Source organism: Dysidea avara, chromosome 1, assembly GCF_963678975.1.
Source record: "Dysidea avara chromosome 1, odDysAvar1.4, whole genome shotgun sequence".
Lineage (NCBI taxonomy): Eukaryota > Metazoa > Porifera > Demospongiae > Dictyoceratida > Dysideidae > Dysidea > Dysidea avara.
The window spans coordinates 38,982,033-39,008,595 of NC_089272.1; the positions used below are offsets into that span (position 1 = coordinate 38,982,033).

The 26,563-nt window shown below is 37.3% G+C and overlaps 6 protein-coding genes across 6 annotated transcripts; 3 read left to right on the top strand and 3 right to left on the bottom strand.

Moving 5' to 3' along the window:
• The first annotated feature begins 2,052 nt into the window (after positions 1-2,052).
• Positions 2,053-21,239, top strand: LOC136246623 (protein NLRC3-like). The gene is made up of 4 exons (XM_066038156.1): positions 2,053-2,194; positions 6,540-6,597; positions 8,599-8,889; positions 18,874-21,239. Exons 2-4 carry the CDS (start codon positions 6,552-6,554, stop codon positions 21,237-21,239), a joined length of 2,703 nt encoding a protein of 900 aa, XP_065894228.1. The 5' UTR covers positions 2,053-2,194; positions 6,540-6,551.
• Positions 13,045-13,843, bottom strand: LOC136241866 (uncharacterized). Its single transcript, XM_066033250.1, has 4 exons — positions 13,816-13,843; positions 13,521-13,749; positions 13,408-13,461; positions 13,045-13,358 (listed from the first exon to the last, which is right to left on the bottom strand). Exons 1-4 carry the CDS (start codon positions 13,819-13,821, stop codon positions 13,045-13,047), a joined length of 603 nt encoding a protein of 200 aa, XP_065889322.1. The 5' UTR covers positions 13,822-13,843.
• LOC136241873 (uncharacterized) lies at positions 13,842-14,858 on the bottom strand. Its single transcript, XM_066033261.1, has 3 exons — positions 14,855-14,858; positions 14,091-14,803; positions 13,842-14,036 (listed from the first exon to the last, which is right to left on the bottom strand). Exons 1-3 carry the CDS (start codon positions 14,856-14,858, stop codon positions 13,842-13,844), a joined length of 912 nt encoding a protein of 303 aa, XP_065889333.1.
• Positions 15,064-17,144, bottom strand: LOC136250132 (E3 SUMO-protein ligase ZBED1-like). The gene is made up of 2 exons (XM_066042306.1): positions 15,872-17,144; positions 15,064-15,808 (listed from the first exon to the last, which is right to left on the bottom strand). Exons 1-2 carry the CDS (start codon positions 16,954-16,956, stop codon positions 15,472-15,474), a joined length of 1,422 nt encoding a protein of 473 aa, XP_065898378.1. The 5' UTR covers positions 16,957-17,144; the 3' UTR covers positions 15,064-15,471.
• LOC136264138 (protein NLRC5-like) lies at positions 21,194-25,629 on the top strand. The gene has a single exon (XM_066058849.1). It carries the CDS (start codon positions 22,604-22,606, stop codon positions 25,472-25,474), a length of 2,871 nt encoding a protein of 956 aa, XP_065914921.1. The 5' UTR covers positions 21,194-22,603; the 3' UTR covers positions 25,475-25,629.
• On the top strand, positions 21,274-22,101 carry LOC136246630 (NLR family CARD domain-containing protein 3-like). Its single transcript, XM_066038166.1, has one exon. It carries the CDS (start codon positions 21,274-21,276, stop codon positions 22,099-22,101), a length of 828 nt encoding a protein of 275 aa, XP_065894238.1.
• Positions 25,630-26,563: the final 934 nt, after the last annotated feature.

Consider the following 26,563-nt stretch of genomic DNA (forward strand, 5'->3'; position numbering starts at 1 on the left):
TGTTTGTTCTGAAAACTACATAGCTTATAATGTTCTGAACAGTAGATGGTAATTATTTCAGCTGCGAGCTAGCTAATATCCCACCTACAAACTATAGTTATTTCAACTGCATAGTAGTAAACATTCTGTCTGCTGTTCCACTTACAAACTAACCACCTACATGCTTCCATCAGCAAACTAGTTCATGGGAATCATGTTCCAGCATCATAATTATTAGCCAATATTTTAGCTGACTACTACCTAATTATTTCACATGTAAATTAGTTAGTATTCCACCTGCGGTTATGTTTGAACTGTACAATAGATTATATATATTTCTGCTGTAAGATAGCTAATATTCCACCTGATAACTAGCTAATGGTCAAGCTGTAACCTACAGTAAATATCCCACCTGCAAACTACATAGCTAATGATCCACCTGCTTACCAATTGTGTTCCATCTGCAAACTAAGTAATAATTATAGTATCCCACCTAATTTTCCTGCTACACACTTATTGTACTGGAAATTATGCCGGCATAATTGGTGCAAGCCTAGACACTTTATACCACCCAAGCCTCATCTTCACTATAACTGCTGGACATTATGTAGTTTAAAACTATAAGACAGCAGAGCACATACAAGCACACTAGCTATACTTCAATTGGTCAGTATTGCATGATCATGCATGTGTAGTTGATGCTGTTCTTTAAGATGTAAAGTAGTTTTTTAGCCACTGGCTGCACTCTTTTTATGATAGCTACTGAGAAGTAGCATTACAACTGCTATACGTATTATTGTGTTATCCTTGTGTTTATGTGGCTCATACAAAGTGACATCATTTTTATTAAAATTCAGCAAGCTAAATTTGCATGTGTGGGAATGCCCCTAGACCCCCCTAGATAGAGTGCTTTTTACACTGTTCTACATAATCGTACCTATCAACCATTGCCACTTTTCCTGGCTTCACGTAATGCCACTGCTAGCACCCCCCCCCTTCTGAAATCCTAGATCTGCCCCTGCCAATTGTCACTTTTTAGCCCCACTGTAAATATGTAAAGTTATGAGGTGACTAATGAACTGACACAGTGCCTACAATTATCCGGACCCCTAGTATTATTACTTTTGTCGAGCAACAAGAAAGTGTTGTTCAGTTCATCTTCCTCATGATTTCGACAGCAGTAATAAAAATTTTGTTATCATCATCATTTGGACTAATGGCCTCAGCCTCATTGGCAGTTCTTAGCCTTTTAAACAGACTGTGTTAGCTTATAGAAGACTTTTATATAATAGCAAAAGATAACTTGCATGCTATCATGAAGTGTATATAAATAATGAAAAATGACGCAAGCCAAAACGAGCCAACAGGATGTTGCAGTTGCAATGTACCTGTAATATGATGGTACCTCAGAGTAGACTGAATAATTATTGGTCCATAAAATAAGCACTTTTGTAAATTTGCATGCAGTGTCAAGTCAGTGGAGTTGTTCATCCTATAAAGATGTGATAGCTTCATCATAATTTGCCAATTCATTGCAGAAATTTGAATTGGTTAGTGGCTAATTGTGCAACAGTTAAAGATATTCTAACATTGCATGGATGCATGGTGGCAAGTATACGTTTTCGACTTAGTCTCTTCCTTGTTTTCAAGAAAGAGACTAATAAGGTATCTTTAAAGTTTTAGTGATTAGCTAGGTTAGACAAATTAATTAATTAATTAAAATCTTATAACAAAACTGTAACAGTGTAGCTATAGCTATAGCTATACTTGCCAGATGATGTCATAACATGTACTACATTTACCCTCATCATCCGAAACATATGCAACTCAGACTTTGGCTTTTGTATACTGGTTCTATGAGTATGTGAATGAACAGACTGGCCACCAGTCTGCTGGCAAGGGGGTCAGGTGGCAGGAGGAAATGGGCAAACTAAAATCCACAAATCCTTCTTCGTATTCAGATTTTCCAAACTTTCCCCCCCAAAAAATCGGTTCCTATTGCCAGAATTCCGACAAAGCCTTAGTTTATATAATAAAACGCCTCGAATTATATTTACTTTATGCGCACGTGACACGTTAAGAGCGTTTCTTTTCCTGTGATGAGTCAGCGTTTCTTTTCCTTTGAGTCAGCGTTTCTTTTCGTTTGAGTCAGTATCTGGTTTGGCTGTAACGAGTTGACTGTTCCACTGATTGACTACAAGGTAGATAAAGTCAGGTACTATTATTATTATTGTCTGTGTTATCACTCACGGACGCTAGCGTTCTTGTCGGTAGCTACTTAATTGTGCTCGACTCGGAGTATTACTAATGGTCACTGTTTTCGCCTCGTATAGTCTGTACATGTTCCGTGTACCAATGAACGTTACACTTCAAGATACGTATAGAATGTTTTCGGACACTACATAATAACTAATTCCGGACACTACTATCCATGCACCGTAGCTACGTTGGGTGTCTACCAGGGTCGGAGGAGGGAAAATTGGGTTGGTCAGGCCATTGTATATGTTGAAATTGCTACTATATACATGGTGTTGCCAATGAGAGGAGTTGCTACACAGTGTGCGAAGCACACTCTGCGAAGAGCGAAGCATGAGCATTCTAGGGGGGGTCTGGGGGCATGCCCCCACAGGAAATTTTTGAAAATTAGACACTCGGATATGCAATTTTAGTGATGTTTCACTGCTAGTTAGCAATATAAATCTCAAGCCTATCTGCTCTTCAGACTTTCTATTAAGTATAATAGGTAGGTAATTGTAGACCTGACGTACAGGGGACACAGCATAAAATTTGCTATATATGGCTCAGTTAGTGTACAGTCAGTAGCAATTATAAAAGTTCAATGGGGTCTGGGGGTGCAACCCCCAGGAGCTGCAGAATTTGGAATTTACAGGCCTTGAAATTGATGCTAAACTTTAAAGTAAAACTAGCTAGCAACTTACAACTTTCCCCATTAGCATGGCAGAGCAATGTTGATTAATTTATATTTTTAGTATTTACGACTAGGCAGCTAACTGTACACAGTGAATTCACACAGCTACAATAAAAAGGACAGCTACAAAAATGCAGTATACTAGACCGTCTACTATACTGGTTTGTATACAATGAAGTGAACGGATCATTACGTAAATATACCGGTGGATAATCACGAAATCAATCACTATTCGAAAATGGCACGATGTGGGGTGAGATTGAGAGTTTGCTCAGTATCTCGACAGGACGAGTGGGTAGTTGAAGAGGAGTGATTTCTACTCAAAATCTCATCCAGATGGCCGCCATGTAATGTATGGGTGTACAGCTTCCTGCCGCGGAATGGGGTGCCTTGTTTGTCACTGCCAGCCCTCCACCCAGTAAAGAAGCCAAGAGTGACAAGCCAAGAAATGCTAATGATTATTATGAAGATTGAATTGTGATGTAGCTAAGTGTGCTGGTTTAGAATCAAAGGCACTTGCCGTACACGTGATAAATGCCAACTGTCAGCACACGTGATATGTAGAACCCACAATCATTTCTGTACAAAACGATGCAAGTGCTGTACTGTAAGGTAATTGGAAGTACTGCACGTGTAGCTTTGTGCTTTAGTTAGACTGAGAAACTATAGGTAACTACTCATGCCATGCATTTTCAATAACAGCTGTGAAATGTACGTGTAGATATGATCGTCCAGAGATTGCATGAAGTAATATAGTTCGAACTGGTCAGCTAGTTGGTTCAACTCCAGATTATTGGTCCAGCTCAGGCCTGACCAACCGGACCGTCTCCTTCGGCCTTGTCTATTTGCAGTGCGGGTGGGAGGTGATGCCTAATTGTCTAGCTAGTAATCACGTATGATGCAGCACTATATTGTCGACAAGTGTAACTCATTAGGGCCTTAACTCACTGTAAAAATTGTCTATTGTAATAAATAAACTAAGGCAATGGTTATCGTACAGATTGGAGTGAGCTGGCAGACCTAAGAAGATTGATTTAGCCATTTGAAGCAAGGAAAACAATAGCTGTGACATTTAGGAGCAGGAACCTACAGAAAACTTTACCGAATTGCAGTCAACCCTACATCTGATTAGCTAGCTAATGTACTTGTGTTTGTAGTAGCTATACTAATACGTATGTATTGTGAATCTTTCTTATTAAAGTATGTTATTGATGACTTCAAATGCCATAACAAACCATTTACCAAAGCTATGCACTGGAATTTGTGGATTTTGTAGCTGGCTATGGTCCGTATATTAAGGGTTAGCTACTTGGAACCTTTATGGCTGCATTAAAGGGGGAGGTAGGGAGGGGCTGACTGCTCCTTGCCGACCACAAGGCTGACTACATAGAATGATGTGCATACATGGAGTGTTAACTAAAAGGATAACGTTTCTTTGCAAAGTGGAAGTGATTCCTTTGTTGTCCAGCATACATGTATGCATCACTGCTCCATTAATCAATGGTTTGGAAGGCCTCGAAAAGTACAGCTCTCTAATCTACAGTGACTGCACTATGCTCCTATAATTTTTATGCAAGAACAAGTAATGAAAGTACTTCAAGTTTCTAGTAGCCTGGTCCAGCTGATATAACGATTTCTATGTGATGGTGTCCGTCGAATGACCAGTTAATCTACTATAATATTTAAAAGGGGAAAGTTTTTGCTGATTTCAAGGTTTCGGGGGCCAACCACAGTGAAACTTTTATCCTTGAAATATGTAGACTTCCATTTAATGTATGATATCATCCTTTCGAAGGATGAAATGTGCTTTTAATATCTTTACAGTGAAACCCCTCCTATAGGACACCCCGAATTCTGGACAACTCCTTGGTAAAGGACATCCATCTAGGTCCCAAATTTACAGTATTAGTAGCTTACTAACCCCTTAACTGAGGACACCTCTATACAAAAAACAAAATAAATTCCTGAATGGTGTCTGTCTTAAAGGGGTTCCACTATAGCTATGCTTTATTTCCATTTGTATGGCAATAGCACAAGTGACTAATTTTTGATGCATATCTATTATTGATAATATTGAGTCATGCGTAGTGAGAATAGTAATATAAAGGAGCAAAATAATATTTGGTTTTCTTTACTGGTAAGTGTTAGAACGTATTTCTTGTATATTCTCTACTAGTCCTAGTTACCGAACAGGTCAGTGGTTTTCACCAAACACCAAAACCCATTATTTACATAATTGCAGTACGATGGTATACCACAACAAAGCCTAACCACAGGTAAGCCATTTACTCTTCAAGGATATTCCCACATTATATAAAAATCTTTTGTTGAAACTCCATAAATTCCACAGAAAGTTAGAAGGGAAGTTTCTAAACTCGTCGATAATAGATCTATGGCAACGTATTTGGCAAACAATATTAGATTAATTGCAACAGTAATTGATTTTAGTTTGCAGTCTTATGGTCGTGACGTAATGAGCTAATTACTTCCATTGGTACTTCAAAATTTGTTTTCTATGGAAAGTGAAGAATGGTCTATTGGATAGTGAAAACCGCACCTTCATAGGTTGTTCACTAACACATTTATGATAGTTTTGATGAAATGTTGATGATAATCGATTATTTATGTTAGATCATTACCAATATTGGATCACACTGCATTTGATAATGAGGAGATGCTGAATTAGTGGTGCTAAAATTTAAGGTATTGCTCTTATCTTATCGAGCTACGTATCTTCAGTCCATAATGCATGAGGTTGACATGGTCAGTTTTTTGTATCATTGATTTCACTACCCATGTTATCAATAACATACATGTGTACAGAAATAACCTATGTGACCAATGCTGTAAATGGTTTCTGTGTGGGAGTGTGTGTATGTGTGTTTGTACACAAGCAAAACAAAGTCGTTGGCTGTTGTAGCTGCAGCACCTGTGTACTACTCTGATACAGAAATTAGCTGAGACAAATCCCTCTGGTGAAAGGACTATTAGTCTGCCTTTTAATCTAATGGGTAAAGGTGTGGGAACTCTGATTCTCGCACATTATGTGAGACATGGACAGTTGGCGTTTACTTACCCAGTTAACCTCAGATACCCATTGCATACATAGCTGTGTAGTAGATTCATGTACACGCATGCACGTACACACACACACACACCACACACACACACACACACACACACCACACACACACACACACACACACAAAGCAAATCCTTTAGCTACAGTCATGCCTACCCAGTGAACCAGCACTGGGACACCTGTGCGCTACTCAAGTGCTGGGAGTCAACACAGGCAGATCTTCCTGGGACAGGACTAGTAGCCCATAGGAAGCTGTATCATATCCCATAGGTACGTAGAATAACAAGTTGACATTAAACCCAGACACGGATGTGGTAGTGTTTATAATATATTTTATTATGCAATTAATTATATGATATTATTTATGTATTGCATTGGAGTTTACAACTAACACACAACCATAATAAAAGTCTAAATTTTCTGCAGTTTTACATGTATGCTGTACTTTGTATTTTTCCTGTGGAAAAAGTAGTATGTTGTTGAAGTTATATTATATTTGCGTACACTTTACAACTATTTACGCAACACCTTGTTTTTTTTTTATAACAGGGAGCACATAAAATGAGCAAGTTTCTTACCTTAGAATATATCAGGATCACTGATGAAGGTAATACAGTAGTTGAAATTTTACCTGTCTGGTACGTGTGGCAATGTTACTTCTACTAATGTGTTAAATGCATTACAGTGTATTATTTCAGTGAACACTGTAACAGTTATTGTCAAACAGTACTACCTTGTAATAGTAATTTATAAATGAAAGCAATAAAAAGTAGTGAAACAAGAGATGAATGATGGTATTACAGTATAGCTCAGTGGGAAAATCCCTACATCAACATGATTTTGTTCAATGCAAAAGTAGGGATTTTCCCACCAAACTGTTTATTTATTTATTATCAATTTACCACAAGGGAAGGTGTTAATACCATCATTCATCTCTTGTTTAACTATTTTTTATCGCTTGGATCCCTACTTCAATTGATTTTCAATCTATGCCAGTTTGCTTGGGTTTTTTTGTTATAGCATACAGCTATACATGCGTGACTGCTTTAGTAGGGTGACTGCTGTATTAGGGTATCTCGAGCCATTGTTTCACCTATTAGCGGGTATGTATTCCACTATTTCGTATACACTGTGCTAGCATTATGAATACGGGGTGTGTCTGTTATCGTGATCGAATAAATAGATGGTTAAGAGGTGTAGTCTCGGTGCTGATAATCGATCATTATTAATCAACCAAGAATGCATTAATAGGTGTGGTCTATTGTGAAGTTGCAGATATCTACTGATCGTAAGCACTTAAATAAGTTTGTAGCATCTAAATATGCTACTTCATTGCATGAAGAATGACAAAGACCAGCCTGATTGAAGATAAATGGAAAGACAAGACACAGAGGGCACACACTCAACAAAACCCCAAAAAGGCACACACCACTGGTGGGTTTGTTATTGTGGCATAAAATAGTAGCCGTGTGCAGTTTTGTTTGGCCTCCAGCCTTGTAACTATGGGACAGGCATATGAAATTCGAGTTTCGGTGAAGTCTATATGTGACCAGATTTGTGAAAACAGGCCTTCCACACACATTCAAATGACGAACTTTAACCATTAATAACTTAAGAGTGGAAAAAGCTAGTTACTTGAAATGTGGTCAGTAGTTAGAACCAACATAGGTTAATGGATGGAGAAAATCTCAGGTTTATAATAACTGAACACTACGTTATGGTCTCCCATGTTCATAGAAATGGATGTGTGTGGAAGACCCCTTTTCACAAATCCGGTCACATATTTGGTTGCCTATATGTGCTTTCTTGTTTTTAATACTATATTAAATGAATTAACAATTTTCTGCAAAGATGATTTTCGTCATGTGAGATGTCTCTAGGATTATTTTGAAAGCAACATTTTAGGTAGTGCTCATCACTTTTGGGAGGATCCCTACTTTAGCATTACTACCTTACTGTTTGATAATGAATAAGTTGCCTATATACATGCCAGTACTGCCATGGATTTTCTAATGTTCTCCATGGATGGCATACCATAAATTCCACAGTACTTTCCATGGATCTACCAATTAATAAGTATTGGTCAATGGTAGAGCCAGGCAAGCCATTCTGTTAAAGTATTCACAGAATCTGACCATCCAAGGAGTACTTTGCCAAATGTTAAAGTATCCGTGGAATCCATGGATACTCTGACCATCCAAGGATGTACTTAGTTCACCCAAAGGTGAAGCACTCTGTCGAAGTATTAGTGGAATCATGGATACTCTGAGCACCCAAGGATGTACTCAGCAAGGTAGAGGCAGAGTGACCCCTCTGGCAAAGTATCCAATGGATTCTGTGAATTCTTTGACAGAGGGTCCCCCTGTCTGTACATCGATGGCAGTACTTGGTACATCTTTGGATGGTCAAGTATCCATGGATTCTGAAAAAAGCTACACAATTGTTTTCTGTGGCATCCATGGAAAGTTGCGATAAAGTCCATGACAGCACTAGACTACCCTCACACACTTAACCCAAGAACCGAAAGTCGGAAGCAATAAAAATAATAATGCATTTATGCTGAGGCTGTCACATATACATGGTGCATGTATAGTATTTTTTTTCTTAGTTCTCAACAGTACACCACTGCTAAAAGACTTGTTTAGAGTTATAACACCTGACTATGCTGCTCACTGGAAAGCCATTGGAGCTTTACTAGGATTACCAACCACATGTCTTGATGAAACAGAGACTGCAAATCCAACAAATCAGCAGTGGTGTTGTAATGAGATGCTAAAGATTTGGTTAGCCAGGAATGCTAGTGCCACATGGAAAGATATTTTCACAGCACTTGATTCTCCTTCCACAACACAGGGTGTTCTTTCATCAGTAGCTGTACAACAAAGTGGTCCTTTTAATGGTATGTGCATACTGTTTTTTTTTTTTTAATTTTAAATCTGTTGTTTATTGAATACATTTGATCATAAGGTGTTTAACCTGAGAAGTTATTTTCGCTATAGACTCTTTGCAGGTAACCTGCTGCCATAGCAACATCCGCCATCTTGCCCGTTTTTGCAACCCTGATAGCGTTGTGTTCTGTAAGAGTAAAACAGTACCAGGAAGTAGAGCTGCTTCTTCTGTATTCTATGGCAAAAGTTGACTAGGTTAAACATACGCTCTCTCCTAAGCTATCAGGGTTGCAAAACAGGCTGTACTCCAAGATGGTAGATGTTGCTATGGCAGTAGCTCACCTGCAAAGAGTCTATTGACACTTTCCTTAGAGGAGTGTATTTAGATGCTACAAAACTATATGAAGTGCTTAAGCTACTGTAAGGGAGAATAGACATGAAACTACACTTATTAAGCAATCTCATGGTACCATGCCCTTAAGTGATCAGATCACACTGCTACACCCTGCAATCAGCTGCAGTTTTGTTGTAGAAACCAAGACATGGCATTGAACCACACTCCTTTATCTATTGCGTAGTTCAGCAGCAAGATCAAAATACTCTTAGCAGACTAGTGGAGCAGTCACAGCCATAACAAAACTAGTGCAATGAAAATTATTTAGATTAAGTAAGGTTCAAGTAGTGGAACAAAAGATTTGAATTATGTTAGCTATGTGGAAATCCCTTCTTTGGCAGTGGTGGTAACATATCAATGTAAGGATTTTCCACATATTTATCATTCATATTGTATCTGATGTTCACTTGACGCTACTTCATTTTATAAAGTAAAAATTTTTAATTGCACATATAAGATTTAAATGAACATGCAAATAGTTTCTCATTAGCATACGTATTTAACAACTAAGGTAGATAAAGCTAGTCTGGCTATTAACTTGATCCTATATAATTCAGTTTTAGCAGGTGAGAATTCAAAATAAAGAATAAGATATTGCTCTATTACAGTATCTTTATTGTAATGTGGGTATTTATTGGTCTGAACTTTGTTTTATTGCACTGATCAAGACACTTAAAAGCTACATCCACCATATTTATTACATTTCAATAAGTATTTCTGAAATTTGGCATGTTAACTTTTTCTGCATGCAATACAGCTTGAGGGCAACTCAATCGATGCACAAGTTGACAGATTTTCAAAGGTAGTTATTCAGGTACCCTTGAAGTTTCATACATTATAATAACCCTCAAGTGTAAGAAGCCCATTATTGTGATAGAATAACCTGTTATAGATATGTGGTGACTAGGCTCATTTCCAGTTAATAATGTATTAATACACAGTAGTTCGCTCTTAAAGCAATATGAAAAATGTATGTACGTGTAAGGACTGTAGCATCACATGAATACACTTGTAATGTACACAGTACGGTCCACTTATAAATTATAACTTCACATTTTCATGCGTGTAACCTGCAACAACGTTTGCAGCATGTGTCATTAAGCCACGATGTGTTTTGCCATGCAGTGATGTTGCATGTGCCATGGGGGAATTTTGCATGGCACACATGTGTGACAATATGCTATACCTGTGTAGTATACTACGTGTGGTGACACTAAGACAATGGCCACGAATGAACTAGAGCCTTTTCAATTCCAATTCAAAGTCTGTCGGGGTGATATAACACTATAAGTATAGGTATTGTGTTCAGTTTTCCTTGTAATATGTTTTTAGCGATAGGTTTACATCACACATGTTTGAAGTTTTAAATGGACTGTACTTTAGTTGAACTCTTTACAGAGAGACTTGAAATGTTGCTGACCTCTCTTTAGGAGCATTCATTGTTGCATAATTGAACTCTCTACAGGGAGACTTGTAGCGTAACTGAATTCTCTATAAGGTGACTCGTAATGTACTTGAACTCTCTACTGGGTGACTTGTTTTGGAACTGAACTTTCTACGGGAAGACTTGTAATGTAGCTAAACTTTCTACTGGGTGACTTGATGTAGCTGCACTCTCTACTGCAATGCTGAACTCCCTCCTGGGTGACTTGTAATGTAGGTGAATGCTCTAATAGGATGACTGTCATTAGAGTATCTCGATTGCACATTGGATACATGTAGTTGGTTTCTGCATTATTGATTTTATCCATTTTTTTCTTTTCAATTGAAAGACTCTTCTATATATACAGTAATTAATCCACTTACATTGCAAGTTTCAGCTCATTCCCTTCAGTGGTTTGTCTGGTAGAAGTGTCTAAAGTATATTTATTTATTTATGAAACTAGATTGTAGGCTTGTTACATATGGTTAACGTTTTTGTTATAACTCCACAGCCATCATTTTAGTTTCTGTCAAGCCACAAAAGGTTTGTGCTACAATAGTTACTTCATGTATATAGACCAGTTTTCAAGCTATTCCACCAAGAGGTTAACCCTGCAGGCACTTTTGCATTTTTGAAAAATTGCACATTAGTCTTTGGTTCTTATCTGATTTGTACAAAATTTGGACTGTAAATGTGCTGCATTATGCTCTTATTTCCCTCCAAATTTAAAGTTAATCGATCAAAGCAAGAGTGAATAATAAAAGAGGAGAGTGTCTAACTCCAGTATGGTCTATCAAAAATGAGCGCGCGTTATCCATGGCTTTCTACTAAATTTGTAAGTGTGGTGTTAATAATGCATGCATCAGAGACTCGCGCTACTAACAAATAATTGTTTTGCTCACGTGATGAATTTATATTAATGATGGCGTCGAAGGTTGGGCATGTACAGAAGGAGAGACCGAAACATGGGTGCAAGAACAAACGGCCTGTCAGTAAGCCGAAAAGAAAGAAAGTATTACAAGATTTATCTGCGATGGAGCCTACAAGAACTGAAGAGTCTACAGTTATTACACGAACCTGCAAAGTACTCAACAAGAAAGAGAGGAAAAGTTTAAGTGACCACGTCGACTATGATGCTTTAGTGTGTGCAGTTAATGGTAAACTAGCTGAACAAAGTTTACCGGATCCGCTTAAAGAGTTCGCAGACGTTTTGTTCCATAATGAACAGCTGTGCCGAGATATTCTAATCCATCACCGTTGCAGGTTTGTAGAATTGTTCATTGAATGCCAGAAAAGGGTGGATTCGTTCTTGCGCTTTCAACTGCAATGGCACCAACACTGTAGTGCATTCCTGCTTAGCAGAAGTTATCCACTTTCGTCAATTCAGCTTGAAAAGAATGCTGAAGCTTCAGTAGCTGGTTTAAGAAGTCAGTGGCTAGGCTTCTATGAGAGCAATGGGATATCAGATCTAGACAGCAAGAAAGTAATGATCCCCATATCATCAGCGGTTTATGAACTTTTGCTGGAAAGAGCTGAAGAATTCCAGAAGAATCTTAATCATCCACAGGGTAGTGGTGCAAGCAGTGCTAGTAGCTCTAGTTTAACTGAGGTGATGATGTGTACATTCGCTTTGGTGGCGCTGCTCTTTGTGACATGTTACATCAACATTACAAGAGTATTAAAAGTTGCCAGAACTCACAGAGGGATATACTATCACAGGAAATCACTGTATTACAGGCCATAAATACAAAAGACAAGACAAAGATACCCCAGTACCTTCGGTACCATGACAGGGGGTTTATGTATTTTCCAGATATTTCCTTTATACCTTTTTTGCGGAGCCTGGATGAAATTGTGAAGGAAGTCATAAACACAGACACTGTGCAGGAAGATGATGGTACAGTATAATCCAGGTATGTCCTTTGTGAATCTAGCTTTACTCATGCTCATTTAAATACGTAGGTTGCACATGACAGAGTGAAGAGAGAAGACAGTCTTAAAATGATGTTCCTGACAACTTTGGAAGAACGTTTACCCAACATCGGCACTTTTAGTCAAGATGCATTGGATAATGTATACAATGTGTTTGTCCGCAAATTGTGCAACACTAGGGTCCAAGAAGTTGTATCTGCTACAAAACAACAGATGGTCAGTAAGAAAGGACTAGCATCCACAGTTGATGTTAATCTACGACCAGTTTTGCTGGCACAACATACTAAACTTGAAACTAAGTTAGGTGCAAAAAAACCTAAAAAATTGTAATTTGCATTATAAAGAATACTGAATTATTATAATTATATATTGTGATTGAAATGTTTAAATTACAATAGTGGATACACTGTATGGAATTCATTTACTTGTGTGTTGCTTGTTGTACTTTGTTTTCTTTAAGGGAATTTCGGTAGTGTGAAGGGCTTCATCGCAGTATCCCTTCCCACTGTGATGGACTGCAACTGATTGTCTGACTAGACAAGCAGCTCTGGCAGTGGTATAGTTCACTGCATCTAGTTTTTCCCCAGCAGCATGTTTGTACTGGCTGAATAAACTTTCAACTGCTGAGCCAGAAAGACGTAATGGGGATACGAAGTATGTGGGATATGTCTTGAAGAACCATTCACATATTGCTCTAAAGCTGTAGACGTCAATTCTCAAGAGATCCCATGCTATACATGTGGAAATAAAAAGCATATAATATATGTAAATAGTCCTTACTTTGCCATGACAAGAATGTTCTTTGAGTATTGGAAGTATGAGCGAATTTAGGGTCTGTAAGTGGAGAAAGAGACACATACACACATGTACACTTATGGTGAAGGCAAACACACTTTTGGTCAAAAGAGAATCTAGCCAGTTAGTAAAGTAGCTGAACCCGTTGTTAATATTTTGTAACACTTCAGCACTTGTACTTCGGACACGATCATGGCTTAAGAATCCTCTTTCAAACAGTAGATTACATGCCTCTAAATATTCTAAAGTCTCCATTGCTGTGCCGGCATCTGCTGGTGAAGGCTGCTGGTTGATGTACCAGTGAAGTTCTCCCAAAACTTGCTCTTGCTATAGTTTTAAAAAGAAAGAAAAAATACACTAAAGTTCATGCAGAGAATAACACAATCCACTTACTTGCATAATCTTTGCAGGATGTACATTTAGTTTGCATCACGCAAGCAGTGAGCCTCTCTGAGACAGGGAACCATTCTTGTTAGATTCTGGCTCACTCGCTTCAGTTCTCGCTGATACAGGTCATTGATAGGCTGCCATCCAAATGTACACTTGTCCACACATTTAAATTGTTTAGAGCCAGTAGGTTTTGAAGAAAATAATGCATTTATCATATTCTTAAGCTGTCATTAAAAATGGAATCCATCAAAATATTTAAAACAAGTAGATGTGGTTACCTGGTGAGATGGACAGGTCAGCCAATATATCTTGTGTGGAGGATCAAAAGGATTAAGCATCCAAGGTTCCACTCTGTGTTTATCTGACTCACCATTTTCACCACTTTTTACAGAATAAGCTCCATGGCAACCATGACTGGCTTTAATTGCGGCCACATTGGAAGACCCACCATCACAAACTAAAACACTCGTTTTCAAAGAGTGCAACTGGAATAACTTGACAGTTTCCAACACACAAGCCAGGACAAAATTCCCATCAACTGAACCTGAACTAGTAAAATACGGGCTGACAATGTCAAACTGACTAGTTAGGTCTCTCCACAAGAACTGGAACACATACGATGTCTGTTTACCGGTGTCAGAGCTGTGTAGCAAGGTGTATAGATCGTTTAATGAGGCTAGGTCTTTTGGAGTCATTGCCAATCCCATCAATCTGTTGTTTTGGGAGTTCCACATTAGTTGACAAGCAACCTTAACTTCGTCAAAAATTAGTGCACCATCTCCCATTGGCTCCTGCTTTCCTTTCTCCCTGCACTCTGCTCTGCAGACCACATACCGTGATACTTGATCAGTAATGCAAGCTGAACTGGCTCCTGGTGCATGGATGAAAGCACCAGAATATGCTTGCAAAGTAGATTTGGCTGGTAAACTTAGAACATTAAAACCCTTCAATGCTTCATAAGCAGCAGGACCTCGTGAGTAGATAGCTAATGCTGAAAAGATATGCAAGTAATTTAAACAACAACTGTAGTTAGATACCTTACCCATTCTTATGGTGATCAGACTCCAATGATTACCTCTACCACCATTACCTGCATAAAATCACTTGAATAAATCCAAGCTAGGGTTGAAACGAATATCTCAAGTGGCACTTCGAAGCTTCTTGGAAGACAACTACCGAAGCTTCGAAGCTTCTTGCAATTGAGTATACTGTTATATTGTAACATTGTATGCATATATTCAATTACAGGACTTCTGGAGTCTGCAGGATGCAAGTTTATTTAAGAGTATTACTAGTACTGTATGTCATAGAGAAGTTTTTATGACAACTGCATCAGTATAGTCATATAAGTATAATATGAATACACTTAATAGTTTAATAGGAATACTGTAGTTAATACAAAAAAGTTAATATATATAAAACAGTTGAATAGTTTATACAAAAACACTTGACGAAAGAACAGTTTGAGTAGTTCACACAAAACAGTAAATTATATAAGTTGAATAGTTAATGTATTGATAACTTGGATAAGTTTTTGTTCAAAAAAATTAATGCATCAACATTTTTTGGTTTTAAATTACTTCTTAACTTAGTGACTGTCAAACCTGCTATAGAGAAAACTCTTTCTGAAGAGGTGGTAGTAGCTGGTACGCACAGTAGTCATCTAGCCACATATGACACAACTTTAAAGCGACCAGCATTCAATTGCCACCATACGAGTGGATTGTCTCGTCTAGGTGGAGGAGGTTCAGTCAAATACTTTTCCAACTCTGAGCTGAGGGAAGGTTCTGCCACTGCTGCTTCCTCACCAAGGAGTTTGTCTAAAGCAGTCAATCTCTTTGGTCGCTTTACATCAGATGGAGAAGGCTCATGTGAAGTTTGTGAACCATGCTCATGCTCTTCATATACTTTATACATCTCCATCAGCTCTACGATTCCTTTCTTTAGGGAGTCTTGTTCACTTTCTGTGTATCTACCCAAGGTGAGATTTTTAAATCTAGGGTCAATGATAGCTGTCAATAACATTGGGTGTACAGCATGAAGAGAATTGAGTTCAAACCTCTCAAAGATCTCTGATGATACAATTTCTTTGAATTGCTTGATTACACCAGAATCTGATACGTCTGGCACTAGCTGGTCAATGATACCATGTAATATTGGAAACGCAGCTGACATTGACACATTCTCCTCATAACTCAAAAAAGTTGTTGCTGTACTAAAGTTTTCTAAAACCTCTACTAATTCTTCGACTAGTTTCCATTGCTCAGATTTTAAATCCAAGTACCTGTCACTGGGTTTTGTTACCTTACTATCCGAAAGAACAGCAGTTACAGGCCACCGGAGTTTCAACAGGCGATCTAACATCTCATATGTTGAGTTCCATCGAGTGACACAACTGTTGATTAACTTTTTACCAGGCATGTTCATTTCAATTTGTTTCTGTTTAAGAGCTTCAGAAGCTACCACACTATGGTGAAAGTGTGTAACTATCTTTTTCGCAGCAGCAAGTAGCCTGTCAATGGAGTTAATTTTAAACCCAGCTAGAATACAGAGTTGAAGGCAGTGAGCAGTACAATGTAAGTTCTGCCAGTTTAGTTCATTATGCAAAATTTCCATGGCAGCCTTCATGTTGGAACCCTGGTCATGACTAACCATCCTGACAGTATCCAAAATCTCCCATTCTCCCACCATTTCTTTCAACTTTTGTGCGATGTTTATCCCTGTGTGTCGCTCTGGGAAAGGTAAGGTTTCCAATACAAAAGCTTGTAGCACCCAGTTGTTATCAATGTAATGTGCTGTTACAGTGATGTAACTTTCTGTAGCGATGCTTGTCCATAAATCTGTAGTTAACGATATAAACACTGCTTCCTCACGTAGCTTTTCTTTCAGATGGTTTTTGTAAGTTGCGTGTTTAAGGTTGATATCAGCGGTAAATTGTTTTCTGCTTGGTAAGACATACCCCGGCTCCAAGAACTTCATCAAGTTACGAAAACCATCACATTCAACAGTTCGAATGGGGCGTAGGTCTTGAACAATCATATTAGTCACTCGGTCGCTTATATTCTTTGCACGTGGTTCACTGCATTTTGCAGGTCTTACAAATCCATCAAGGGTAGACGTCTTCCTGTTCTCTGTCATGGTCATCTCATTGTCTGGACAGTAAAGCGTCGAGTGCTTCGATGCGAGGTGATTCCGGAGGTTTGTTGTACCGCCTAAATAGGCGAATTCTTTCTTACAAATAGTGCATACGGCTTTCCTACGGTCGTGAAATTTCGTGTAAAACTTCCACACATCCGAGACTATTTTATTTCCAACTGCACCGTCCTTATCGTCTGACGCCATATTTTTCCTAAGCAAAAGGATGGATTGTGTGCAGTGCGCATGCGTATATATAAGCGTGCGAATATTCGAATGGGCATTGGCAGATCCGAAGCCTCTATCAGCTTCGAAGCTTCGGATTATTCGAATACTTCGTCTCAACCCTAATCCAAGCATATACATACTCTTATAATGATCTTACTGTTGGACGCCTGATCACGGGAAAATTCTGTCCTTTGGCAGTCTAAATCTGTGTTCCAAATCTCTTTCATTATTCCACCGACACCATATTTCTCTCCTTCATCATACAATCTCTATAATTCCTCATCATCTTTTGTCATCTCCATGACAGTTCTCATTTCTTCATTTTGGTCATCATCCAGGGTGACTTCATGCTCCTCATACCTTGCTAGTTTCCTAATGCTGTTAGTCCTTTCATATCGGGCTAGCTTTTTACGCTTTGCTTGGCTGGCAGGACTCATATACGACAGTCTAGCTCTAGAAGAAGGACGTTGCTTCTTTGCTTTTCTTGTCAGGGTTTCCTTTAAAGTTCTCGTTTTCTGACGTTCCAGGTGCCTAACCATATCTTTACATGGATAACATTTAACTTCTTTGGCATCCTTCTCCTCCTTGGTTGCATTGCGAGCCAACTCAAACAATAAATCACACTTTACTGAATCCACACGGTGGAATGGAAAATCAGTGAGGCGCACACTTTTTATATGAAATTGAATTACTTCTTTGTATTCCTTCAAATACAGCTCAGGGTCAATCCCTGGGCAGAATTTGTATGAGTTTCTTCCTATTATTTTACACAGATCAACAATGTCTTCAGTGCTTTCAAACTCTGCTTCCTCCACAGTCTCATCATCACATGTACAGAGTATTCCACGTACCCTTGAATACGTGACAGCATTCCATGAGGCAGATGAACAGAAAGATGACGTTGACTGATTGTTAAAACCGGAATTTGCGTGCTGTTTACCTCTACACGTGACATCGCAAAACAAAGGCTAGGAAACCGTGAAGTGATTTCTTGGCGAATCTTCGACAGAAACCGCTCTTGGTTTTCAGTCGATGTTAGACGATGTGTTGGGCATCTCGGGAGACGATGCTTCCACTTCCAGGTCCGTAATGACATCACTGACACGAGCGGGGCTGCCAACACAAGCATCGCTATCGACAAGATGGGCCAGTGACGCTACGACTTGGCGTACTCATAAGACGAACTGTCCAGCCGGCTACTCTCAACTCACCTTCTAGAGTGTTGATTCGTACCAGTCAACACATTTATCATAAGCGTAAATTTACTGTGATAACCGGAGATACAGTACTTCGGGCGCTCATTTTTGATGGACTATACCACAGTTAGACACTCTCCTCTTTTATTATTCACTCTTGATCAAAGTAAGTGCAAATTATTATGATTTCAGAAAGAAGAAGTCGAATCTCAATGATGGTGGGTGGATTTGACTCAAATCTGGAATGGAAAGTGCCCTACCCCAAGGGACGTTCTGCATCAAAACTAGTTAATTTTCATTCAGGCACTTCAAGCTTTGGGTGCGTAAAAACAGCATTTTCTCGGTTCCTGTAAAATACACACTTGTCTGTCATGTGCCCGCACCAGCTGTACTCGGTTGCACGACACAGTATCATGTGTCTTGATGTGTATGTATTCATTAATAAATTAGTATATTATGACATATCTATGTACTTTATACTAAGCTGTTCTTTCCTTTACAGCTCATCATATAATCTCACAATTATCTGATTTTTTCAAAACAAACTACATAAAGGGTAGGTACTATTCCCAAGAAGGAATATGGCAGCTCTTACACCCAAAACATTTTGATAATGCACTATTGATACACCATTTGGAAGGACGTGGTGAAAAAGTCATTTCTAATATAGCTGCCTTGATGAGAGAAGGTCTAGCAGACTGTACCAATCAGTTACCATCACCTGATAATGTAGAAACTGAATCTGACAGTTTAATGAGATCACATAATATTGCTGATGCATTTAAACCATTTGATAAACATGATGGTACAACAGTCACACCAGAGGTAATAATTATCAGTGGTGCCCCAGGAACGGGGAAAACAACACTTTGTAAAGAAATGGCTTATCAATGGGCAAAGGGTCAGTTTCTTGATAACAATTGTTTGGTGTTTTATGTATATTTGCGGGACCCTGATGCACAAAAGATATGTGATTTGCAAAGTTTTATCCACTACTTTCATAATTTTGATAAGACTGCTGCAGAGTTCTCTAAACAGTGTGCGGATGTTCTCATTGAAAGAGACAACAAAGATATAACCATATTATTGGTAGGGTATGATGAACACTTTGATGTCTCTGGTGATCTATTCCTTACCCAAATATTAAATCGGAAAGTATCTTGTTTTGCACAAAGTAAATTAGTTATCACATGTGGGCCTATTGCAACTGATAAACTAAAACAAGTTGCTGATGCTAAGGTAAATTTGTTGGGATTTATTGATAAAAGCAAGAAAGCTTATATCCAGAAGGAGCTACAAGGTTCTCCTAATAAAATAGAAAGGTTGTCTTTGTTTTTAGACGAAAAAAGTACAATCAACAGTATTTGTAGTGTTCCTATGATAATGTCCATTCTAGTGTATACCTTCAAGGAAGTTGATGAGTTACCTGCTGATCATGCTGAGTTGTATGAACGTTTTATTGTTCTTACAATATCCCAATATTTTAAATTAGAAGAGCTCGATAATAATCCTCATTTTAAAGTTCTACGTCTGCAGCATTTGCCAGAATGTTACCAGCAATATGTCACAGAATTATCAAAGTTAGCGTTCACTTTGAAAGATGATAATAAAAGTGTTTTTACTGAAGAAGATTTAGAAACACTTTGCCCGAATGTAGCATCAGCCAATAAAAAGTTTCAAGAACTTGGTTTACTGAAATCTGCACTATACTTTAGCATGAAGAGAATTGAAAATTGCTATTCTTACAAGTTTCTTCATGTAGCAATTCAGGAGTTCTTAGCAACTTATTATATTAATTCGTTAACTCCAAGTGTTCAGTTTGATTTGTTGAGAAAAACATTTTTTGTCAAGAAATATACAGACACCGGGCTTACGTTTGTAAAAAATTCAAGTAAAAATATGATGTTTGAATTTTTTGAATATTTGATCCATGGTGCCCCTTGTGAGGAGCTAAAAGTGAAGGTAATTCCCAAGATCGCTAACCTTGATCCATTTCAAGCATTTACTCATTTAGCAAAGGTTTGTACTGCAGACTCCACTTTGACCCACTCTAAACTGTTGTGTTACAAAAATAGTGAAGCTCAATTATACAAAACAGACAATTCAAACTCTGTTGAAAATTATGTTTTATTTAATAAGCTTGCTGCAGCCAAGGTCGAGTGGAATAAAGTATATCTGTCAGTGTGCTCTGCAAGAAACAGTGATAGTCAATCTTTGGAGATATTTGTGATCGACAAAAGTAAACAAGAGGGTGTGTATGCTAAAATAGCTACACACTTTAAGGATAATACTCTTCTTTCTGTAGTGACCATTAATGCTGTATCAATGGCTGCATGCAGGGCTACTAAACGGCAAATCATTGATAGTTATAACATGAATAACTCAATTTCTCACATATCGATGAAACACTGCGCTATAGATGAAGACTCTGCTGAGAAAATGTCACAGTATTTTAGTAAAAGCCGTTTGACAACAGCAGCATTTTTAGGGTGCACTTTTAATAGCTTTGAACAAAAGATTATATTTAATGGTTTTAGCTGTATTAGTAGTTTAGAAATATTGTTTTTCGAAAATGCAAATATCGATGAGACCTCAACCATTGCATTATCAAAGGTAATTGCGAATAATAATAAATTGTATCTATTAGGGCTTTCTAGTTGTAATTTACAGAAAAACGCTAGTATAATAGTCACGGCTTTGAAGAGCATTTCAACTATTTTAACTTTGAGTCTTTCAGATAATAGAATTCCAGGCAGTGTAGCTAATGAACTAGCTATTGCTATTTATGTTAATTGTAAAATGGAGAGACTTCGCTTACAATTTACATCATCAAGGAGCTGTTGTAGCCTCAGCTTTGTCACAGATTAAAACATTGGTAGAACTGAATTTGAATAATAACTACATGACGGAAAGAGTAGCTGAGGAATTATCACTTGCCATTGAAAGCAACAAGTCACTGCAAGTATTACGTATTGGAGGTAATGATCTGAGAAGTGATGGTATTATAAGAATTGCCAATTCCATTAGCCGATTATCTAAATTACGAATCCTTGCAATTGATGATAATAAAATCACAGAAGAAGCTGCTGATGTTATAGCAGTTGCAATATCCTGTAATATTCAATTAAAAGTGTTGAATCTCAATGACAATCTACTCAAGAAGGGAATCGCTATAATAGCAAATGCACTACATACCAATAGTATTCCACTTGAAACATTAGCAGTTAGAAGTAATCAAATACCAGAGGAAGCAGCTAACGCATTAGCAGCTGCCGTTAGAAGCAATAGTTTGTTGGAACTCTTAAATTTGTATAGCAATAATCTTTGTGATAATGGAATGATCACAATTGCTCAATCACTGGCTAGTTTGTCATCATTGAAACGTCTTTATGTTGGTGATAACAAAATTACTGACAAAGCAGCAGATTCAATAGCATCTGTAATACTTTCTAATAACAAGCTAGAAACATTGTATCTCAATGAAAACTTTCTTGGCATAGGTGCCATTGCAATAGCAAATTCTTTAAAGCAGATTTCAAGTCTAAAGATTCTTAATCTTAATAGTAATCAAATATCTGAATCTGCTGCTGAAGATTTAGCTGGTGCTCTCTTAAGCAATAAGTCATTACAACTTGTAGCATTAAGTGATAATCATTTGACAACTAAAGGAATTGAAACAATTTCACTAGTACTCAGCAATTTATTAGAGTTGTACATACAGTATCAATAATAATTATTTTACTGAGGAAGCAAGTGAAGCTATTTCATCAGTAATTTTAAATAACACTAATTTAAAATGCATTTATGTTAGTGGAAACAATCTTCAAACTGGTGTGATAAAGATTGCAAATGCTCTAAATTTTATAACGATTAAAGAACTGAACTTGAAACATAGTAATATTTCTGAGAACGTTGCTTCAAGCTTAGCCCTTGCTTTGTCCAATCAGTTTTATTTGGAAGAATTTGCCTTCCAAGGCAACAATTTGGGTATAAATGGAATCATAACTGTTGTAAAATCATTGGGCACCATAAGCAGATTAACACTAATCAACCTTGACAACACTTCTCTCACTGAAGAAGCTGCTGATGCCATTGCACTGGCAATATCAAATAATCATGGATTAGAGCAACTATACCTTAGCAACAGCAGACTGCGTACTGGAGGAATCAAAATAGCAAGAGCTTTAAAGGGTTTATCAAAGCTAAAATTATTGGATTTTAATGATAGTTGCATGACTGCAGATGTGGCAAACGAATTTGCTTCCGTTATTACAAGTAATTCCTTTCTAGAAGATCTGAGATTAAAAAGTAACAACTTAACAACAAGAGGTATAATAACAATTGCAAAGTCACTGAGTTCCATATCAACATTGAAAGTGCTTAATATTCGAGACAATCAGGTCACAGAGGAAGCCGCAGATGCTCTATCATTGGCTATATCTAATAACACTGAGATTGAACATCTATGGCTTAGTAATAACAACCTTCAGGCTGGAGTACTAAAAGTTGTAAATGCACTGGAGGCATTGCCGAAACTAAAAGCATTAGATATCGATAATAATCACATACCAGAAGGCATGTATGATGTGCTAGCAACTTTTTTGCAGCGTAGTAATATAATTAGAACTTTACAGACTTTGTACTTGGACAGTGGTGATTTACGTCTGTCTGGAGTAAAAATTGCAGAATCTTTGCTCCATTTAACTGGTTTGAGGATATTAGATTTAAGTGGTGTTAACATGACAGGAGAAATGGCCGATAAATTAGCAGTTGCTATACCCAATATGAATTTGCTGCAACAGCTATGGTTAAATAACAATAACTTGGGGACTGATAAAGTGATAACAATTTCTCAGTCACTGAGTAAGTTAACAACAATAATACAGCTTAGTCTTACACGTAATCAGATTACAGAAGAAGCAGCAGATGCCATAGTATCAGCAATATGCACTAATGATAGACTGGAAAAGTTGTATCTTAGTGATAATGATCTTCGAGCAGGTGTACTGACAATTGTGAATTCTCTCAAAAATGTTTTAACTTTAAAGGTGTTGTACTTGGACAATAACAGCATACCAGATTCGGTGTTTGTAGAATTGGCAAAAGATTTAGCCAACATGCATTTAGAAATATTAGATTTGTCATTTAACTGTTTGCAATTGTCTGGAAAGTTTGTTTTGCAGGCTTTGAGTAACGTTCACACTCTTACCTATCTCAATTTAAACAACTGCTTTATGACAAGTGAGTGTGTTAATGATTTATCAGCTGCTGTTATGAACAACATTGCATTAAATTCTCTGTATTTAAGAACCAACCAGTTGACAACAAATGGGGTAATATCTATATGCCAGTCTTTAAATTGTTTATATACACTGAAAAATTTGAACATCAGTAGTAAGAGAGTTGATGCAGGTGCTGCAGAAGCCATAGCAACAATGGTAATGAGCAATAAAAATATTAATTTATTGAATCTTAGTGGCTGCAAACTCCATAGTAAAACTGACAAAATATTTAGAGTTCTTCAAACTGTGTCATCAGTTACTACATTGCACCTTTGCTATATGGACATGACTGATGATGTTGTAACTGACTTAGTGATAGCAATTGGCAATAACCCTCTCCTTAGAGAACTGACCTTGTGTGGTAACCTGGTATCAAACAGTTTGATTAAAATAACACAAGCTTGTAAAAAGAGTCTTAAATATTTTAGTGCACTTGATCTACAATGGAATTGTGTTGACCCTTCTGCAATTACAGAATTAGCACAAGTAATTGGTACTATCAACACTCTTGAAGTACTCTTTATGGGTGGTTTAACTCTAAATTCCGATGAAAAATATATTGATAACTCAGTTTTGCATTTAGAAAAAATCAACTGTGATTTTAACACTTTAAATATCACTTCGGTTGTGAAATATCAAATACAAGAGATTTTACACTATGAGCTTCAAAGGCACAAAATATCTAGCAATATTAAAAGCAACTATGATTCTAATTATTCATCATTTAATTACACTGATGTGGTAGTTGTCAGTGAACTTTTTGATTTATGCTTAACAAATGAATCAGATGTTCTTGCAAGCTTCCAAAAACCTAAGCAAAAGTTGTTACAGATTGATGCAGCTACAATTGTGTACTTACTTCCAATCATTTCAAATCTGAGAGTTGTTGATTTGGAAAAAAGTAACATAGATGAAGTTGCTGCATTTGAATTGGCTGCTCTTCTAGGATGCAACAGCGTTCTTGAGCAGCTATGGCTTGGAAGTAATCAACTAAGCACTGCTGGTGCCATCTTTATTTTGAACTCACTAGTGAATTTGTCAACACTAAAAGCACTTGATCTAAGTTTTAATAATATAGGCTGTCAATCAGCTGACAGTGTAGCAGCTGTTATTCAGTGTAATCCAATGTTACAATACCTGGGCCTGGATGGTAATGACTTAATGGATACAGGAGTCACAATTATTTGTAATGCATTGAAGTGTATCACAAAGTTGAGAGTATTAAGTTTCAGTAGCAATGGAATTACTGATGATGCAGCAGAAGCAATTACTATTGTTATTTCTAGTAATAATTGTTTGGAGGATTTGTCACTTGGCAATAATAAGTTGAACTGTGAAGGAATTTGTAAAATTGTTCATTCTCTTAAGAACCTATGCCGACTAAGAAAACTTGATTTGTATCACAACAAAGGTACCCCACAGGTTGGATATGAATTGGCGATCACTCTATCCAATTGTTACACTCTTCAAGAACTATATCTAAGTGACAACAAGTTTGAAAGTGAAGGAGCAATGAAGATATTTGAATCATTAAAACACAAATCCAAACTACAGGTGTTAACACTTAGTAATAATAACATTACTGATGAAGCAATTGATGAATTGTGTTTAGTATTAGCACAAAATCCTAGACTGCAAGTTCTGTTACTTGGTGGAAACAAGTTACAAATAGATGGAGTAGTAAAAATTGCACAAGTTGTGAAACGTGTGAACTCAATTATGCGTCTGTTGGCTTTGTGTGAAAATAATGTCAGTGAGCAAGGAAAAGAAGAAATTAAAATGACATTTACAGAAAACACACTTATCCATGTTTATACGTAGTACTGCTGTCTGAGTAGTTCAAGTGTAGCTATGCTGATATCAGCCATACAATATTACATTTTACATAATATACATGTTGTTATTTATGTACAGTACATTACACACAAAGTATTACACAGATTTAAGTATATATAATTATTATATATACCACAGTACGTACATATACATTGAGTAATATAGTAATCAATAAGCTATATGCGTTGTGTACAGTGAAACCTCAGTTATCCGAACCCCTTGGGACCAGGGGTGGTCCATAAGTCTCAGTGTAAAGTCCGTATCTCTGAAACTGTGTATAAATAACCTTAAAATAGTATAAAGAAAAAATTTTAAAATATAGTATTTCAACTACTGCAATAGATCAGTCACTACTCTAATTAGAGCAGTCATTTCCATAGTTAGGTTAACCAGATAACTGAGATTCCACTGTATATTATGTCAGTGCTAATTTTACACTGTTTATTAGCTACATATAATTGTGATTTCAGTGTTATTGTGCTTCTAATGTTCCACCTTTAAGCTAGCTAATGTTCCATATGCAAACTACTTAGCTAAGATTTCATGTGAATGCTAGCTGATGTTCTACCCACAAACAAATTCTCTGCCCACAATAAAAAAGGGCCACAAAGTAGCCATTGCTTAAGCTGAAAATGAGCTTATTTTCCACCTGCAAGCCAGCTCTGAAAACTAGCTTATAATGTTTTGTCTGAACAATAGATGATAATTGTTTCAGCTACAAGCTAGCTAATATTCCACCTACAAACTATAGTTGTTTCAACTGCATAATAGTAAACATTCTGTCTGCTGTTCCACTTACAAACTAACCACCTGCATGCTTCCACCAGCAAACTAATTCTTGTTCCAGCAGCATAATTATTAGCCAATATATGTTTTAGTTGACAACTAGCTAATTATTTCACATGTAAATTAGCTAGTATTCCACCTGCACATTTAGTGGTTATGTTTGAACTGTACATTAGATTATATTCCTGCTGTAAGATAGCTAATATTCTACCTGATAACTAGCTAATGGTCAAGTTGTAACCTACAGTAAATATTCCACCTGCAAACTACATAGCTAATGATCCACCT

Bases quoted from the DNA above. Each gene is read 5' to 3' on its own strand.
- LOC136264138 (XM_066058849.1), top strand. From the start codon at position 22,604: ATGACTGCAGATGTGGCAAACGAATTTGCTTCCGTTATTACAAGTAAT.
- LOC136246630 (XM_066038166.1), top strand. From the start codon at position 21,274: ATGACGGAAAGAGTAGCTGAGGAATTATCACTTGCCATTGAAAGCAAC.
- LOC136241866 (XM_066033250.1), bottom strand. The intron at 13,462-13,520 runs GTGTGTTTGCCT...CTCCACTTACAG, and splicing joins AGATTCTCTTTTGACCAAAA to ACCCTAAATTCGCTCATACT. The intron at 13,359-13,407 runs GTAAGGACTATT...CCACATGTATAG, and splicing joins AACATTCTTGTCATGGCAAA to CATGGGATCTCTTGAGAATT.
- LOC136241873 (XM_066033261.1), bottom strand. The intron at 14,037-14,090 runs GTAACCACATCT...TTTTAATGACAG, and splicing joins TGACCTGTCCATCTCACCAG to CTTAAGAATATGATAAATGC.
- LOC136246623 (XM_066038156.1), top strand. From the start codon at position 6,552: ATGAGCAAGTTTCTTACCTTAGAATATATCAGGATCACTGATGAAG. The intron at 6,598-8,598 runs GTAATACAGTAG...TTTTTTTCTTAG, and splicing joins TATCAGGATCACTGATGAAG to TTCTCAACAGTACACCACTG. The intron at 8,890-18,873 runs GTATGTGCATAC...TTTCCTTTACAG, and splicing joins ACAAAGTGGTCCTTTTAATG to CTCATCATATAATCTCACAA.
- LOC136250132 (XM_066042306.1), bottom strand. From the start codon at position 16,956: ATGACCATGACAGAGAACAGGAAGACGTCTACCCTTGATGGATTTGTA. The intron at 15,809-15,871 runs GTTTGAACTCAA...CATTGACCCTAG, and splicing joins TCATCAGAGATCTTTGAGAG to ATTTAAAAATCTCACCTTGG.